This window comes from Ixodes scapularis, unplaced genomic scaffold, assembly GCF_016920785.2.
Source record: "Ixodes scapularis isolate PalLabHiFi unplaced genomic scaffold, ASM1692078v2 PGA_scaffold2__306_contigs__length_199485367, whole genome shotgun sequence".
NCBI classification, from domain to species: domain Eukaryota; kingdom Metazoa; phylum Arthropoda; class Arachnida; order Ixodida; family Ixodidae; genus Ixodes; species Ixodes scapularis.
The window spans coordinates 179,854,544-179,872,927 of NW_024609857.1; the positions used below are offsets into that span (position 1 = coordinate 179,854,544).

General features: G+C 44.5%; 1 protein-coding gene across 1 annotated transcript in view; it reads right to left on the reverse strand.

Annotated features, from left to right (window-relative positions):
- Window positions 1-18,384, reverse strand: part of LOC121836417 (venom metalloproteinase 2-like) — a 107,156-nt gene that overhangs the window by 44,284 nt on the left and 44,488 nt on the right. The window contains exons 3-5 of the mRNA XM_042291306.1: window positions 11,019-11,090; window positions 8,577-8,722; window positions 8,442-8,485 (exon numbers count right to left, since the gene is read on the reverse strand). Coding sequence (XP_042147240.1) covers window positions 8,442-8,485; window positions 8,577-8,722; window positions 11,019-11,090 — 262 coding nt within the window. The remainder of the gene's footprint in view (window positions 1-8,441; window positions 8,486-8,576; window positions 8,723-11,018; window positions 11,091-18,384) is intronic.

Genomic DNA, 18,384 nt, shown 5'->3' on the forward strand with positions numbered 1-18,384 from the left:
ATTAGGGGGGGAAATTGATATTTGTGTTTGAGCAGCTACGGTAAAAATTTATCTGAATAAAAATTATTGTTTTCACACAAACTGGTTTAAAATAAAACTGTCTAGAAGATCAAAGCACACCTGACACCAGAAGATATGTTGAATAATAAATATACCAATAAAAATGAATATATTGCTAAAATATACCTGTTCATGCGGACAAGCTCGTTTAATCTAGGAACATTAGCCATGCTAAAAAGTAGATATGGACTTCCACAAGACAACGTTCTATAAGATTTCTGTTACGTCGTTCCGGCACTTTTGTTCCTGCTTTGTATGGTCATCATTAGTAACTGTGTACTAGGAAACACAATTGCTCCCTATATCCCAATAGTTTTAGCGGAACTTATTTTGAAAGACAGCGTACTATATGCTTGATTTAACGCGATATATGTTTTTATAAAATTCCCAAATAACAAGAAGAAACTTTAACTTATACAAACATGGGGGTGTCAATTCGTGTCGCTGTAGTAGAACATGCAGTCAGCTGTCATTATACTACGTAGGGATTGAGTTTGCGTGCTGCTAAAGTCAAAAGAGCTTTTTTTTTACGCTGGACATTTGGTTGATTAGCTTCAGTAGTGACTTATCATTACGTCTCTCAACCCTCTTTGCGTCAATTGATTGTGCTAGGAAAAAAGGAATGATGCAGTGAATCTAATATATTCGGTAGAGCCATCGGCTGTCCCACGTGTAGAAAAATGAACGCAGTATCATCAACCCTCGTTGATATGTTTTTGTTTTGTTTTGTTTTCAAGGGCGCGGCTTGTGCGTCTCTTTTTTACCATCACTTAGGCAAACAGAGAGCATCCAGGATTAGCCAGGCGAGTCCAGACTGGACCAGCCTGCTGGATGACACCACTTAAGCCAAAACTTTTACTCTTGCATCCTTGATATCATATTTTGTTTAGCCATACCCTCGTGGAGCAAAGTTCATAATAATAATATTGATAATATTTAATCAGAAATGCTGTTCTGGCAGAGTTGATGTCGAAGTGGTCAAAGCCAGCTAGGGCGTGTAAAACTAGGTCCAGAGATTACACTAAGAAAAAAGCAAACCGGAATTAAGTAATGCAGCTCAATAAACAAAGTAAAACATAATTAAAAATAAAAATATTAGTAATAATAATAATAATAATAACAATAATATATTTATTTGTGCAGATAGTTCTTTAAGTTTAGGCACTGGTTTGTTAAAGTCAGTAAAAGGTTGTGGGACATCACCATCAAAGCCATAATCACAGTGTCTCCACACATGAACAGTATCAATCTCACGCTATATCCACACTGTAACGCAATAAAATATGATGAAAAAAAACACGCGCATAGCTTCATTGTCTACACTCTGATGCAATACATGATAAAGTAAACAAAAACAAAAACTCAGGCACAGTTATGTTTTTTCACTGAGATCTTGAAGTACTTCTTTGAGTTTTTTTTTAGAGAGTCCGCACCATGTATGTTTTCCGGTAGGTTTTTGAAGGCTGAAGGCTTATAAAATTGCGAACCTTTTTTTCCGTAGCTCGTGGTGATAGAAGGCACTTTATACCGTTCGGTCCGACGAAGTGATCTTGACACTATATGAGGTCGTTTATAGCCATCGTTCCAAAAAACATCTCAGTATAAATGTCTAAACTACTAAAGTATTGAATAATGGCAACCCTAATATTTTTAGTTTTTCTTCTTTAGTTTGTGACGCTAGACCTTAGACAATGCTCTTAAACATTCCTTTCAAAACTGAATTTATTTTTTGACACCACATCACAAACCCATCTCCAGAAATTTTATACCCTACCTTTTATTCTACTTTGAGTGCCAAACGACACGACAGCGATCTCATATTTTCGTTCAACTGCCTTCACGGAGTCATTGATTCCCCTGACCTAACTTCAGCGGTAAATATTCATGTTCCGAGAAAACTTTTGCGAATTTTTCTTCCACTTTATGTTAATTAATTCTTCCAAACCTGCCCCAGGACACGCATTCACAGCTTGCATAATACTTTCGATGCTTCCTGCATTGACGTTTTTAAATCTTCTTTTGCAGCGTTCAAGTTTTCCTTTTAAAAATCTATAAATATTCTGTAGCGTTCAATTTTTCTCTTGTCAATTTGTAGAATTCTTCTTCCTTTTGCTGTATGTTAATTGTGCATCATTATAAAGGCGAAAGCTGTTCATGAGGACAAAAATAAACAAATGAATGAATGAATGAATGAATGAATTGTACTGTACGCTAACGCATTAGATATCATCTTTTTGGTTGATTTAGGAATCAATCAATCAATCAATCAATCTTTATTATACAGTGCCCAGGAACAACCCTGAGGTCTTGGTGCTGGTACACTGGTAGATAAAAAAAACAAAAAACAAAAAAACACACTATACACATCTCCGCAGAAAATAAGATACATTTTTAGCATAATACTAGGCAGTGCACGAGTACAGTACAATGAAATAAAAACGAGGCAGTAACAGTAGAGACGGAACACAAGACCGAAGGACAACAACTGCACCACCAGAAAACACGACATGGAGATGACGGCATTCAGACATAACAAAGCAATTCAGCAATGCTCATCCTGCACGGGCAAGTTTTTAATAGAAAGGACAAACGTCCTGTAGCAAGGGTTGAAAATATCAAGTTTTTCAGAGTAATGATTCAAACGCTGAGCCATTCTCACAATTGGGTTTACCGGACTAAACATTCTAGAAACATAAAAAGATGACAGAAGACGAGTAGGCACACGTGGGACCCTAAGGCACAGTTCAGATAACAGGCTCGGAGAATTGATGAGTCCATGCAGCGTTTTAAACAAAAATAGTAAGTCCGCGTTCTCCCGACGCCGGTGCAAGCTAAGCAAACCAACACGCTCTAACGCAGACTCATATGTTAAACAGTGAACATCCTCCTTTATGTAGCGATGTTTAAAGATAGAAACAAACTGTTTTTGCACACGTTCGATCTCCAAGGAGTGACTTTTAGAAATTCCATTCCAAACAACTGAGGCATATTCTAACTGTGACCTGGATAGCGAGCAGTATAACGTGATAAAAGCCGTCGGGTTTTTGAACTCCCTGGTTAAGCGAGAGGCAACACCCAACATTCGCAAAGACGAGTTAACCAGTTTACCAACGTGATCAGAGAAACGCAACCCAGAATCAACCATGACTCCGAGATCTTTCATTACACTTACTCGAGACAAAGTCTCTCCTTGAATATTATATGCAAAATAGATATTGTGAGTTTTCCGAGAGAGCGTCATGACCTTGGTTTTGGACGGGTTCAAGAGAAGGTCATTTTCAGAGCACCATCGGTAGAAAGAACATGCATCTTCCTGGAGCTTAGCACAATCACGTTCAGTAACTATTTCTCGATAAATTTTTATATCGTCAGCATATTGCAGGAATGAAGAATTTAAAACAGCAAAAGAGACGTCATTTACGAAAATTGTGAACAGAAGGGGTCCTAAAACAGATCCCTGAGGAACGCCAGAGCGAGTCCTGTACAACGAAGAGTTCATGTTGTTAACCCGGACATATGCCTCTCTCTCTGACAAGTAGCTTTTTAACCAGTCATGTACTGAGCCACATACTCCATAGGAGGAAAGTTTGGATAAAAGAATAATGTGATTGACTACGTCAAAAGCCTTACTTAAGTCAAAGTAGACAACGTCCAACTGACCTCTGTTACATATTACACGAGATGCAGCAGACATAAAGCTAACGAGATTGGTAGTTGTTGATCTGCCGCTCATAAAACCATGCTGATTGGGAATTGCTAAGTTTCGAAATTTGAAAGACAGGAATTGATGAACTACCATTTCAAAGAGCTTAGAAAATGGAGACAGAAGAGAAATAGGTCTATAGTTACAAATATCACCTTTTTTTCCCGACTTTAAGACTGGAACAACAGCAGCGACTTTCCACGTTTCAGGAAAGGTTCCCAACCTTAACGAGTTGTTAAATATAGAGCACAGTACCGGCGTGAATATGTCGTGATACGTTTTGAGAATCGCAGAGGGAATGCCGTCGGGCCCTACTGACAATGTTGCTCTCATTTTCTTAATACAGGATCGTACGGACTCTTCATCAACATTAATGCAACTTAACAAGTCACCAAACCCATCTAAGTGAGGCAGCACAGGTGCAGAACGCTGCGTACTATCCCTGTAGACGGACCTAAAATGCTCAGCAAATAACTCAGGCACGGACTTCAAATCGCTCTCGTGATTATTCAGGACAATCTTCGACTCGATATGCCTCCCAGAACGTGAATTAATGTACTTCCAGAATTTCTTCGGATTATTGACAAGATCTGATTCCACTGAGCAACGATGAGCCTGGCGGTCGCGATCCAGGACCGTCTTACATTGCTTTCTGCAGTTCTTGAATTCCACCTCCCACTTTAAAAGGCCACTTTTCTTAAACTTCCTGTGAAAGAAGTCCTTTCTTTTCAGTAGTGTTTTTAGCTCACTGGAAAACCAGTTAGGAAAGCGAGATTTAGTAACTGTCCTTAACGGAATAAAAGTATCCATGGCCTTCCGAACAGTTTGCGTGAAGAGCATGACCTGGTCATTCACATCAGGCGACTCCAAGATCAATGCCCAATCAAAACTCGTGAGGTAATGATGCATCCCGACATAGTCCCCTGCCGACAGATTATATGAGGTGTGCGGCGGGGAATCGCTAGAATGAGCACGAAGAGAAGAATTCTCGAAAGAAAGTACTATATCAAGTGCAGGATGATATATATCCTGAGGAACTAATGGCAGTTCACCCCGTGCTACACGCACACTGTCCATATTTGAGAAGCATAAATCTAGAGCATTAAATTGGTGATTCAAAACATTATTGTGTTGTTTGAGATTTAAGAAAGAAGAAAAGTTTAAGAGCTGGGTGCCTTTCTGCCTGCAGTAAAAGTTGTCCGTAAAAACATCAAGCTGCGGCCAGTTGACTCCAGGAGCATTAAAATCCCCCAAGATTAAGACTTCGCATCCCTGTAAGTCATTCACTGTATTCTCTATGCCAACAAGACAACTATGAAATTCATCTGGCGGTGTCTGGGGAGGGAGGTAAAATAAACCGATTAAAACGCGTACTCCCTTTGCAGCCTCAATCTCGACCCATACGCTCTCGGGAAATTTCTCTAAGTCTTCGCGTCTCCTAGAGCGGTAGCGCCTGTCGACTGCTACCAACACTCCACCTCCCGTTCTGCTCTGCGGGGTAGAATCACGATCGCGACGGTGCACCTCAAAACAAGGAGGGAAGTAATCGGATGAGCCGATGCTAGAACACAACCATGTTTCAGTTAAACAGAATATAGAGCAATTGGATAAGGTAACATTAGAGAAAAAGCAATCGGCTTTTGTACGCAGGCCGCGAACGTTTTGGTAAAATAAATCAATGTGACTCATCCTTGGTCTATCCAACGTTCAAAGGGGAGGCGGCTGCCTCGGATGCATGGAGCAGGTCTTCGCGAAGGGCGCCTCGAAAAGCCTTAAAGAGGCATGATTTGGGCCACACGGCAGGATCGGAAAGCTTTTCGAAGTCTTTTGCAGCCACAGACACATGGAAGGAGGCGTAGGAGTCGTAGCGCGTCTTTAGTTTCCGGCACTCCACTTCCTCAACTCCGATGGAAGAGAGGTGAGAACTGATGTCTACGCAGCTGGTGTCCGGGTTCAGCTTGGTGACGAACAGGGCTCTTCGTCGAGTTGATGGAGGCGCAACGATCAACTTGCAGGTTTCCGACGCCCCGAAAAGCGCCGGGGTCCTAGCTTTTGGTCGTGCAGAGTTGATGCCACTGGGAGGGATGTCGTCTTTCGGCGGAGCATTATTCTGGCCATCCGAAGGGAGGGCTGCCGCCACAATTTTCGTAGGAGAAGCTCGGGGGAGAGAGCTGTGTAGAGCGGCAGCATAAGAGTCTCTTCCCAAAGACCCCCCCGCAGCCCCATCCACGGGCTGCCGCCGGCGATCGGGCGCGTCCAGCTTTCGTCGCTGGCCGAGTGCGTCACGCAGACCCCGGACCTCAGTCCGTAGTAAGACCATGGCACCCGCCTGTAGCTCGGCGTCGCGCTTTTGCTCGTGTCGGAGGCGTGCGTTTTCGTCCCTGAGAGCGGCGACCTCGTCAGTCAGGAACAAAATTCCCTCCATAGCATCGAGGAGCAGGCTCCGAAGGGACTCGACGCCGGCGCCAAGGTCAACGGGAGGAGAGGAGGAGGGTGGCCCCGCGGGAAGTTGTCGAGCCGGAGAGAGGGCCACGGGGGTACGGGAAGAGTCCGCAGCGCTGCTGTCGTGATTGCCGACGACGCCATCGCTGTTAGGCCTCGCAGCACCGCCGACAATCGCACAGCTCTCACAGAGAAAGGAGCTTACCCCAGACTGAAGGAATGTCTCCACGTTGTCCGGCCAGCACACACACTTTGTGTGCGCACGAAGATTGCATTCAGAACAGCGGAGAAACTTATGTCTTCCGTAGAAGACACGGGAGCAGATTGTGCATGCGTCCGTACTAGGCGGCATCTCCGCAGCGAAATGATAATAATAATGATAATATCAATAATAAAATTAATAATAATAATAATAACATTTACTTAATCTCTGAACAGCCACGACGCCACAGAAAGGCCAGTGTCCCACAATGGGGAAGTTGTGACATGTTTGTTAGTCTCTAAGCAACACGTAATACTGAGATTTCATATATTACAAGTACGTTTAGAAAATGTTTCACAATGATTTAGTATGTCAAAGAAAAAATGTTCTAACGCAAATATTCACTTTTTTTATCGAATGGGCGCTACCATTGCAGATAATCTGCACGAGCACCATGTACAACGCGCACTTCTACATGGGTGCTACAAACCAAATGTCAGGGGAAACATATCTTTCTGTATAAAAGCAATTAAACAGACAAATTCGGCTTTTTGACATGGTGTTTATGAAGCTGAGTTCTTCCATAGATAATATTTTAGTGTCGAAGGAAGCTTTCCGTGATTCACACCCTTTATACGAGATTAATGTTCGATATAGTTGTACCGAAGATAATTTTGAGAAATATAGCACAGCCATATAAAGAAGAGTACCATTAATCACATCGAAATAATTGTTTAGTATAAGAAATTTTACACTACAAAAAAACAAATATTCAACATACACTTAGCTACAGCAATCAGCTACACTGCACTGCTTGACGCTCATCGACCGAAGTGGCCAAGAGTTCTTTGAGAATTCCAAAATGTGCCGTAAACGGCACCCTTTCGGCCGAATGTCAGGTCTGTTAACTTCATAAAAGTCATCGTACTCAACCGATACGTGACAAGACGCATAACTATCATGTTTACTTGGAAGCTGGGTGCACTTCGTTGACTTGCCTTCGAGAACACCAGACAGGAATTTCGTAATGTCCGACTCAGTAATAAGTGGATTCATCCGGGAAATGAAGAGCACTAGACGGTCTTGGCTGGCGCGGCAAAGAGCTCAGCTTGCTGACGGTGTTCCTTTCTTTGGCAAGTTTGACCTTTTTTTTTTTTTGCATGACTGTCTGGAACCCTTGGGCGTTCACGTCATCCCTCTCGGTGTCTGATTCAGTGGCCGTTGTCGAAATTGAGCGTTGCGGAAAACGAAGGGGTTCAGTTGATCGGCTGCCAATACTACCAGCACCTGTGCTTGTTGTAGACTTGCTCGGGATTTTTAACGCAGCAGCGAAGTAACTTGATTGGCTGACTGGCAAACCTGGCACTTCAAACGGTGTGCATGCTTTGCGCAACAGTTCTGTGTTTTGCGATAGCTGCAGTCGTAATGCGTTGTTGTCTGCTTTTAGCATCTTCATGTTTTTCGCCTGTTCGTCAATTTTGTTGCAAAACTGGGCGACAAGCATCTGAAGATTGGCCTCGGTAACGGGCGATTCATAGTTGCTGTGCGAAACGCGTCACCAACCTTCGCTTCTTACGAACCCAGGCGCTTCACACACGTAGAGCACTTTTAGCTACTGGCACCGTTCATCATGAGCAGGTCGTAGTCCTTCCCCAAAGGTTATGCATTTGCAGTGAACTCTGCGCTTGCAGGTCCCAGAGCCAGCAAGAACTGCTGTCTTCCCTGGAAGGGGGAGGACCAGCTCCCGCACAAGTCCTTACTGCCCGTCATTCCGAGAAGGAATGAGGAGCAGTAAGTACACCGTAAAGAAAACGCAAGAAATTGCCAATAAATATCAGTAACAAAGAACCTGAGCGAACATTTGTCCCATTTCTGATAGACATGCGTGCGATCACGTTTTTGTAGCACTTGCGTAAATTCGACGCAAATGGTCTGGACTAGCATTTTTCACGGTGTGAATTCAGGAAACTTTTTCTCTATTTAAAAAAAGATATCATTGCAACCGTTGGATACATATGCTGTAACATAACTTACCATTCGGACTGACTGCACTGCCGATGTGATCTTCGATGATGATGCTTTAAGAAAGAAAAATAATTCAATATATGCTTACACTCAATTTTGACAAAATACCCGAAGAAGTTCTTTGTTTAGTGTTACGGTTCGTACCTGGTTAGCAGGAATACAATGTCATCATTATTAAATTTTATATTTTTTTGAACCCAATGCTGAAACAATCCCAGTGTAAATGTTGGGTCAAGCCTTTTTCCACCTAATTCGTTATTCATTTTCTCAAAGCGAGACTCCACTTCTTCCTGAAATACATCAAAGCACAAGCTTATTTTAGCTATTCCTGTGCAATATGCATACTTCTAAGGGCTGACATTATATTTTCGTTCTTCTGTGAGAAGTTTTCAGATATAGGTGCATGCGTAAATCTATATTGTTTCAAAGGAACCCTGCATTTGTTTACGTGCCTTGCGTACAGTTAAGTTGGAGAAGATAAGTTGTAGGCAGTACTTTCGTCGTTACCCCAATTACATTAGACTAAATGGGTGTGCGAATATCAAAGTTTCAAAGTTGAATTCAGTGGCAATAGCACGAAGATTTCTATTCGGCCCTGAGATATTTACCGGTCGAGTTTTCGAATAAATAAAATTTTGAATAGCTGTACAAAATCAGCATATAATAAAGAACGCTGCCTATATGGTGACTGTACTCGAAGGGGACATAAGTAGATCTCAATCCCGTCTGCGGTGAGATCCCTTGAATGACCAACCGTTTCGAAAGAAAGTAGTTAACTCCTTATTTGGCGACGACGGCGAAACATGCGTTTACTCATCTCTTTTGCCGGAGCTTCTGGAACCAACCGCCTGGATTGCGACGTCCTACACACGACGGCCAAACGTGACGGGAACACTTTCTCTATGTGGGCGGTATAGACACTAAGCGCTCCGGTCGAAGACGCTTTCGGGTACCGTATAGCGAATTTAGGACGCCCCCTTTCGCCGCAAGTACTGCCGGCCCACGGTGTACGGGGCAGGCAGCAGCATGAGACAACCTACCTGCCCCGCCTGCAGCACCCGCCTATGTACGTGCTGGGACAGTTCCTGGCGCCGCCCCCCGCCCATCACCATGGCGGGGCATGGCCCAGGCCCCCGCCGCGGTGGTGTGCGGGGGCCTGGGCCCAAATGGGCCGAAGGCGGGTAGGCCACACGCGGCCCACCCACTCCCGGCTTGCCTGCAGCCAGGCCAGGTGCCCGCCGTGGCCTGAACCAATCTTCTGAACCCGCTTAGCCCCGGCAAGCCCAAGTACCAGCACGTGTTCCAGATGTTCGGGGAGTGACGACCAGTGCCTCTCGGGGCCCACCCGTATCACCTCTACATACCCCCCCCCCCCCCCTTCGGCGCCGCGGGACGAAACCCGCCTTCCGGTTTCAGGGGCACCCATCGGTCACCGCTTGGTCCCGCCGCCTTTCGGAGGGCCACCCGGCCTGAGCTCGTGCTGCCGCCGTTCCCTCGAGGGAATCGACCGGCGTCGCCCTCGGCCCGCGCGTCTCGGCACCCGAGGTTGGAGCACCGATGGTTTTGTCTTGAAGATAGAACTGCTTCTGGGCAAGCGCATTGTACGATTTTTGTACATATGTATTCTGGGTGGCATGCTCTGGGTGTTGGTTTAATCCGCATGAGTTGGTTTCTTTGTACGGTTGCTGGAATTAGAATTTTAATTTAATACAGCTTGATTTAATTTTTCCAAGTAATATATAATAATAAATTTATTAATAATATCGTGTTTAATAAATTAATAATTCACATACCTCTTGACAGACCTGTACGCTACACAAACTCATTTCATAATTTACGACCATACTACAATAAGTAATTAACAAAACAAGAATGAAAATATAAATCCACTCTTCTACTAACGCTTCTACTAACAAACCTTATCACCCGCAGGCAGCGAGGGATGAGGTTTGGCTTCGCTGTTGAAGGTCAGTGGTCCGTTCATTCAAAACACTACATATTCACGCCTGAATACACGGACATCCTTCAGCTGTGTCTCACATCTTTGGCAGTTGAAAGCGGTTACCAACGTCGTTTCTATTTCCGGCTAGACGCTCTTTCCGCTGTCCCTACGGAATACTACAAACATAGCCGTTATTTGTTGTACCTAGAGTTTTTTGTTTTGTTCTTGTGCCATGAAAATACAAGTTTCGGTAATCAATACTCGATTGGACATTCGAATTTGTAACTACTATTTGCAGAACCCGGTACGAATTCGATTTCAGCCGAAATTTCACAATCGCTATCCTCTGCATCTAAATCGCTTATTTAGTATTATCTACCAAATTGCTTATCTGAGTACTGTTAAATGACACTTGTATTGAGACATGTTTTAGAGGCCTACATGTTAACTGTAAACTGAAGTAATTATTCCAAAAAGTACCTTTAATTTCCCCACTTAACCTTGACATAAACCTATTGAAACGTTAAAACATATACAGTAAATGTTTCATGTTTGCTCAAAGAAAACTTGTGATTGCCGATATCAAGAAAACGAACAGAGAGATATGCTAAAAGACGCCAATTCTCTAATTATGATGAACATACCGTTGTTTCGTTTACACCAGTGAGAACTAAATTGACTTTCGGACATTCTGATTTCCGTAAATAAAGATCCACCTGCAGAGAAAAAAAGGTGCATTCGGATTGTTTTCGATTTTCAGAGGTGTAAGGTGTTTTCACATGTCATCAATTAAAATTAAAATTATTATATCAAAAGATGTTTACACACTACGCCCTCAAAGTTCTTTATAACTGTACTGAACGCCTTAGAGACAAGAAAACGAGGAACAAGAGACAACACGTTGGCGTATTCGTAACTGAAAGTTCAATTTGAAAAACCCACATTTCTATATGGTTCGTAACACACCACGTCATTACCCTAGGCTGCACTCCTTCTGCAAAAATACAAATTCTTTATCAAGAAGGGCCAATGAAGGCTCGCTGGCACACTTTATAATGCCTCTTGTTTTCATTGTATAGGCTTCCCGTATCTCTCTTGTCGCCTTATTCATATGCTTTCCGAGGATCTTAATCGCCCAAAAAAGTGTAGTGCACTCGCACTATTGCTATACACCACCAAATGGCCTTAGAATGACTGTTTGTTGACAGTAGCATGCTCGCTTGCACGGTCAATGAGCATCGCCCAGTTCTGTCTGTCTGCAGTTCTGACCGCATGGAAGTGGAATGTCATACACCACACGTGGAGCATTCCAGAAATTTTTTTTTTAGGTTTTTCTTGCAGCCATCACTCCCCCAAATGAGGGGTGTTTATTTGTCGGCATAAATAATATAGCTTATTTGGAGCAGAAAAAAGTTCTGAGGCATCATAGAGTTTAGCAACTCTTTTTTTTTAATTTGAGACAAGGTATGTGTGTAAAGAATTATTTTCGGCCTTTGCCTCAAGTGCTCTCGGGGGCTCTTGTCGGCGCAGATGAGCCACTTTATTAGGCCTTCTGCAACGTCAATCAACGTCTGGTGTGGGAACCCCGCACTCAAGAGTCGGTCGATCTGCCTCTGGAAGCTGCTTCCTGTTTTATCAGGACTTGATTTCGTCAAAGAGGCTCCGAGACACGAAGTTTCGATGCCTCTTTTTACCAGTTTGAAGTGGGCTGAGTAGTATGGGAGCACAGCCTTCTTTAAGCGGGGTTCAAACGCCCAACGAACGTAGTCAAGCGAGAATTCAAGTTTTAAATCCTAAAACTGGACTCTTCCCTCCAAAATGTTTTCACGCGTAAATTCTAATCTATGAGTGCAAGCCGTAAAAGAATGCTTAACAAATCGGCTGTAACTGTGTCCGAGAGCTCATTGTGTGGGAGAGCGATGATTAAGTAGCCATCTACTTATCGAAACACCTTAAAAATCTCTTCTCCCCCCAGCATCTCAAGAATAGCATTGTCGCAGTGAGCTAAGAAAATGTCGCCAAGGAGAAAGGCAACCCGGTACCCAATAGAGACGCCTTCACCTCGTCATCTAAGGAAACAAAAGTGTGGTCTAAGTAAAACGACAAAAGTTCAATGAAGCCCTTCACGCTAATCCCGCAGGTGTTCCGGAAGGCCGTATAAACGTTAGTTTTGATGCATTGTTTTAGTGCATTAAAAGGGTTTCATGGGGCACAGAATAAAAGAGGTCCTCTACATCAATCGAAAAACCATCACACTTTCCCCTGGGACCCCACTCAGGACTTTCGAAACCTCCTCTGAACTGTGCACCTAAAATTTGTAATGCAGTTTCAGAGCGTAGAGATATGGGCTGAGGAAGAATGCTATCTGAAACTGCCACGAATCCCCTTTCGTCACAATGGCCCTCAACGAAATGTTCATTGTATTCTTTTTAGCCGTGAAGAAAATGTCAAGGGAAAGTTTTTTTGCTGAAGTTCACCGTCTTTCCTAACATCGGAAAAGGTAGAGCACAGCACAATTCCTTAGCCCTAGACTTCACCTGTATCTGAAAAGCCGGCAGCCCAGGCTTGACGTTCTTTAAGATGGCTTCTCTCCTCTTTGCAACGTACATTTCTTGCGGCATGACAACAAAGCCCCCTTCTTGGTCAGACGTGAGCAGGTTGAGGTCGCTGCGTTTGAAGTAGTCGGACAAGTTTTCGGTCTTAATGTTTGTCATCCTGTGGCCCTGTCTGCGGCAAAGCACATCCACTTTGCCGCAGACAGGGCCACAGGATGTGCTTTGCCAATGCATAGGTCCCTACCTTTTCCGCCACGCTTCTGACCAGCGGTAGTTTCTTTGGAGGCGAAAGTCCTGGTTCCACGCTGAGATTGGGCCCGTTGTCGAGTCTGTGCCGGATGTCCTCTGGCAACAATGTGCCTTCTAGGAAGGTTACATCCTGGCGCTTGCCCTTGTTGCTCCGTTCCTTTTTTGCAAAACAAGCCAATTGATGTTGCCACAGGCTTATCGGGGCGAAACTGGTCGATCCGATAATGACCGAGCAAGGGTGCATGCTGCTGCCACTAAACAGTCACCCTCAGGCCGCTTGACAATGCATTGCAATAGCTAAAGCGCGGTCTACTTTTTTGGAGATTAAAATCCTCGGAAGGCTCAGTAATAAAACAAAAAAAGAAAGATACAGGAAGCCTTTGAAATAAAAACAAGAGGTACAAGCAAGTGTGCCAGCGAGTCATCATTAGTCCTTCTTGAGAAGAAATTTGTATGTTTGCGGAAAGAGCGGTGGCTCAGGTAGTAGGCGTGGTGTATTTAAAACCGTATATAAGTGTGTTCTTCAAACTAGGCTTTCAGTTGCGAACACGCAACGTGTTGTCTCTTCTTGATCTTGCCCTTGTTTTTTAGGCGTTGAGTTCAGATAGAAAGCCAAATAGCACAACTTATTATTTTGATGCTATTTATATATTTTTAATAGCAGAGCGTAAGGTATACAAAAAAAGGAAACATGCACGCCATTCTTGTATGAGTAAAGTGATCCGTGTGTAATATCCACTACTTAGACATATTGCCGCGAGCGCAGCTGGCCAAGTAGGCAGCGCGCGCGTAGCCTAACGGTTATCGCGCTTGTCTCTCACGCAGAAGGCCAGGGTTCGATTCCTGGCAGCGGCTACACATTTTCGTTGACAGTGTAATTTGATGTTCTGGTGAATTCGAGAACCGTCTTGTTGATTCGCGGTTAGAATGTTCTACGCGCCGAACCTTCTACGCCGAACGATCCAGAAACCCACGCGCGTACATAAGGGACTCCGCGTGCTGATCTGCAGTCAGTCTCGCCCCAGCGTTCGACTCTGCTGCCACGCCGACTTCGACGCCCGCGACGCTCTATTATTATCTTTTTGTACTCTTTTATTTTTGGCACAAGTTCGCCACATTAAACGTTTATTTCTTCCTGTGAAAATACGGTGAGAGTGCAGGCGAGCTGGTGGTAGCTAATCATGTCGTATTACACCTGAGACTGCGGTGGAAGAAATCGGAAGAACTTTCAGTAGAAGGAACAGACACAGAGAACGTCTCAAACTCAGCTAACTGGTTTATTTCTCAAACAGCCTTTAAGTACCCACGGAACTTTTTCCCAACCACACTCTACACATAAACTCCTTTGTTGCAGACATTTCAAACCGGATGGATACAAAAGATACAAAACAACCCACACATGAGACGAGGACTTAACAATGGGACACTGCGGATCATCGCAGTGACCTTGACAGAGATATGTCCCGAATTCTCCTAACAGTCGCGTCAAAGCGCACAAAAAAAAACAAAAAAAAAACACACACACAGGTGGTCTCTAAACCGTGGCGACGCACCCAGACAAAAAAAAAAAAAAAAAAAAAAAAAAACCACAACTAACATTTTTTTTTCTCCTTTTTTCCCCTTTCCTTTCTTTGGGAAAACACACACAAGTGATCTCGAAATCGCGATCACAAGCACTTAAAAAAAAAAAAAAATTTTAGATGTATATACACATATACATTGTCTCTCCCCCACCTTCTTCTCGTAAACCGAATGCGTTCGTTCAAAGTCTGAGAAACTTTTTGGAGTTGCGTCCAAGTTGCATCGATTCTTGGCTTATGCAGTTTCCGATAGAACTTATTCTTATTGTTTCTTTAACAACCCTCTTAATGTCATTTCGCTCTTTATGCGGAACTTTTGTCTCTGACCAATGCGCATTACAATTATTGCATTCCTCTATGTGCTTTGCTATTTCGGAGTTCGGCGCATGCGTGCGTACATTTCTCTGGTGTTCTAGTAACCTGTCATTAAGGCATCTTGAAGTTTGTCCCACCTACTTAAATCCACATGTCAACGGAATCTCATCTACTACACTCTCTTTGCAAGGAACTGCAGGTTCCCGATGGGCCTTCTGACAACCCTTGTGGTCCGACAGAAAGGGCGTCAACCGGCTCAATTTTAAATCTGAAGAAAAAACTACGTCCACGCCGAACTTTTTTGCGAGAGCCTTTAGGTTGTGGGAAATCCCGTGGAAATACGGGATTACTGCTATCTTCTTTCTTGCTTCCTTTTCCCGTGGTTCGTTGTTAAATTTCAGTTCTAATTGTCCTGTTTATTTGTTATTTTTGGTCACTACCCGTGACATTTTGGTGGAGGTGCGGGGTACCGCATGCCCGTGCAGCGTTCCCCTCCAAGGGACCGCAGTGCAAGTCCGATTGCCGGCTCGGTGAGAAGACCACTCACCGCTGAACCTGAAATTCGGACCAGCCGCCGCACCAAGGGAGAGGACCCGGAGTACGGTTTGCTCCTGGACAAGCCCAAGCCGCAGAAGACGACGATGGCCAACCAGTCGCAAGCCCCCGCCGCTTCTCCCGTCGTCTACACACTAAAAATTTCAACACCCATGTTCGTGTTAAAAGGGTGTTTTTCCGAGCTCACACCCTTCCTACACCATTTTTACATGATTTTTGGATATTCAAGGGTGTACGGAAAGGCCTACACCCTTCGTACATCCTTTTTACACCCTACAGCTACCGAAATCGTGTTAAGAGGGTGTTGCGGTGGTACACCCATGATTTCCGAATCGTCGAACTCGGAAACCGCCGAATTGCAGACATACGCGCCGACAGCAGAAGTCAAGAAGCAGACTGCTCAATTTAGAGGATTTCGTGAAGTTCAAGTAAGCACAATGGGCAGCTGACATCCAAGCCAAGCCAACGCTCAAGTTGTTTTCAAGCCAGATGAATGCCGGCGTTGTGTACAAGCTCCTTGGTTGTTTACGTGCAAGCGACCACGAAAATAGCAGCGGTTACTCACGCACTTCTGCTCAGAATGGTGAGACCACATCGGTTCTATTATGATACATTCCGTCTCATCCTGAGATGTACTAAAGCGAAGGCTAGACGTGCGAGACGGTTCGGGCTCACAGCTTTACTGTGAGCCTGTACCGTAAAGGTCGGTTCCGACACTTGCGTTTGAGTGTGTTTGTCTGCGTTGCGTTTCGAACCGAAAACGAGTCACCGGCACATCTGTGCTTCGTATGAAGCGTGGATTCCAATTCAAAGAATCATCTTGGCACGCGATATAAGCAGCAGGGATGTCCTGGTTTCTCGCAGCCGCAACGCGGTCAAACGCAACTGTTTGAACCAGCCTTTACGTGGTTGTCCTGGGCTTGTCCCTCGCGCTTTTATTCATTTTCAACTCGCTCGCTTTTACCAGTACTAGTAGATACTCAGGCTGCACGAGGGTTCGTGCAGTGCGACCATCTAGCGATGCTATGAGCTTGTGCTCGAGCCTTGGCTTTAATGCATCTTAGTGGGGAAGGCAATCATCGAGGATATATGACACACGATGATGCCAAGTCTGTTCACGGCGGACTCTCGTGCTGTTCTGATTGGAGGAGAAGGGGCGTGTAAAAAATTGGCAAATGGAACATGGTTAGCGACAGCGCAAATATATGTTGGAAAAAGTTCAGAACGTTGAAGTGCAGCAGCCTGAAACTAAAAAAAGTTAAGCAATTAGAGAATCATTTGAAGACACCTTTAGAGGTTCAGCCTTCTCTCCCCCCACACATAATATCGAAGGCTGCTAGGATATTGGTTCAGGCTAAGCCCTCTGTCTTTCAGTCAGCGAACTCGAGCCGTTCCACCTGACCTTGTTATTTCATAACAGATATGTTAGAAAATGGCATGCAGATTTTCTTTCCACGGCCAAAACATAAAGTGTTATCAAATAATACCTGCCATATTCATATTCTACATTTACAGACCGGGGCGCCTGCGGAGGGTGAAGATGCGAGCATCCTCGAAGCCCACCAACAGTGGCTGTGTGCTGAGAGCGAAAGCTGGTGCCTGACGAAGGCTAGATTGATCTTCGAAAGGATGCGACTGCCTGCAAATGGCTACATGCGTTGATATTGGTGGGCATATAGACTGCACAGAATGCTTATTCCTACCTGATGGATACTAGGAGGGTATGCATTCCATATTTTTTTACTGATCTCGACAAAAATTGCTAAATTGCGCTTCCCCGCTCCGTGATTGCGGCTACCGGACGACCATCTTGGGACACGGAAAATTAACCTTTTGGAGCGTTGCAGAGGCTGGCCGGCAGCGTGCTGCAGACATGTTTTTTGCTCGTTTGTCGTCATTGGGAGCATTGAAGTGGCCCTGCAATAACTTTTTGACTGGTTTTTAATTTGGACCGAACCTGAGCGCACTGAACGTAGTAATTTAAAGAAACTTTTCTCAAATTTCGCTTTATTTTAAAAGTTATAGGCAAATTAGACTTACAAAAACAAGCAAAAAATAACATCCTTCATGACGTCGTAGGTCCTGGTTTGAGTGGCCGTGAAGTAGTGAGCTCATCGAGCGCTCACGGCTGCCGCACTCAGTGTCGACGGATCGAGAGGGTGCCACTAAAGCATGTGTTGACTAGGCTGTATGAAGTGGGCGGCCAGGGCAGCTCGCATTGCATTTGCCACGCGATTAAAGACTAATTCGGCATAACACTTCATTGGGCACAAACGACGGTAAACACGGGGTAAAGATCAGTTCAGAACGGGAGCCACTTCGCGCTGCCATACCGCCAAAGGGTCAAATCGCCAGCCAAGCCCGCGCCGAAAGCCTTGGGAACGCTCGGAAGCGGTCGGATCCTCGAGCCGGTATACGACCGCAGCGCCACCGCGTACATCCGGGACCTTTCTAAGCCCATTGTTCGTCGAAGCCTCATCCCACTACGCCTTTCTAGTACAGTAAAACCTCGTTATAACAAAACGGGATATAACAAAGCAATCATAATCCCCCTTGCTTGCTAATAGTGGGAAGAAATGGACATTGGCTATAACAAACTAATGGTTATAACGAAATAATTACGATCGCTCCTTCAACTTTGTTATAACGAGGTTTTACTCTATGCGCCGTTTTTTTCACCGCTTGGTGGCGGGTTTGTCGACGGGTCTTTTCTTGTTTCCGTACTTTATAAACTGCATTTGTTTCTTTTCTGATCT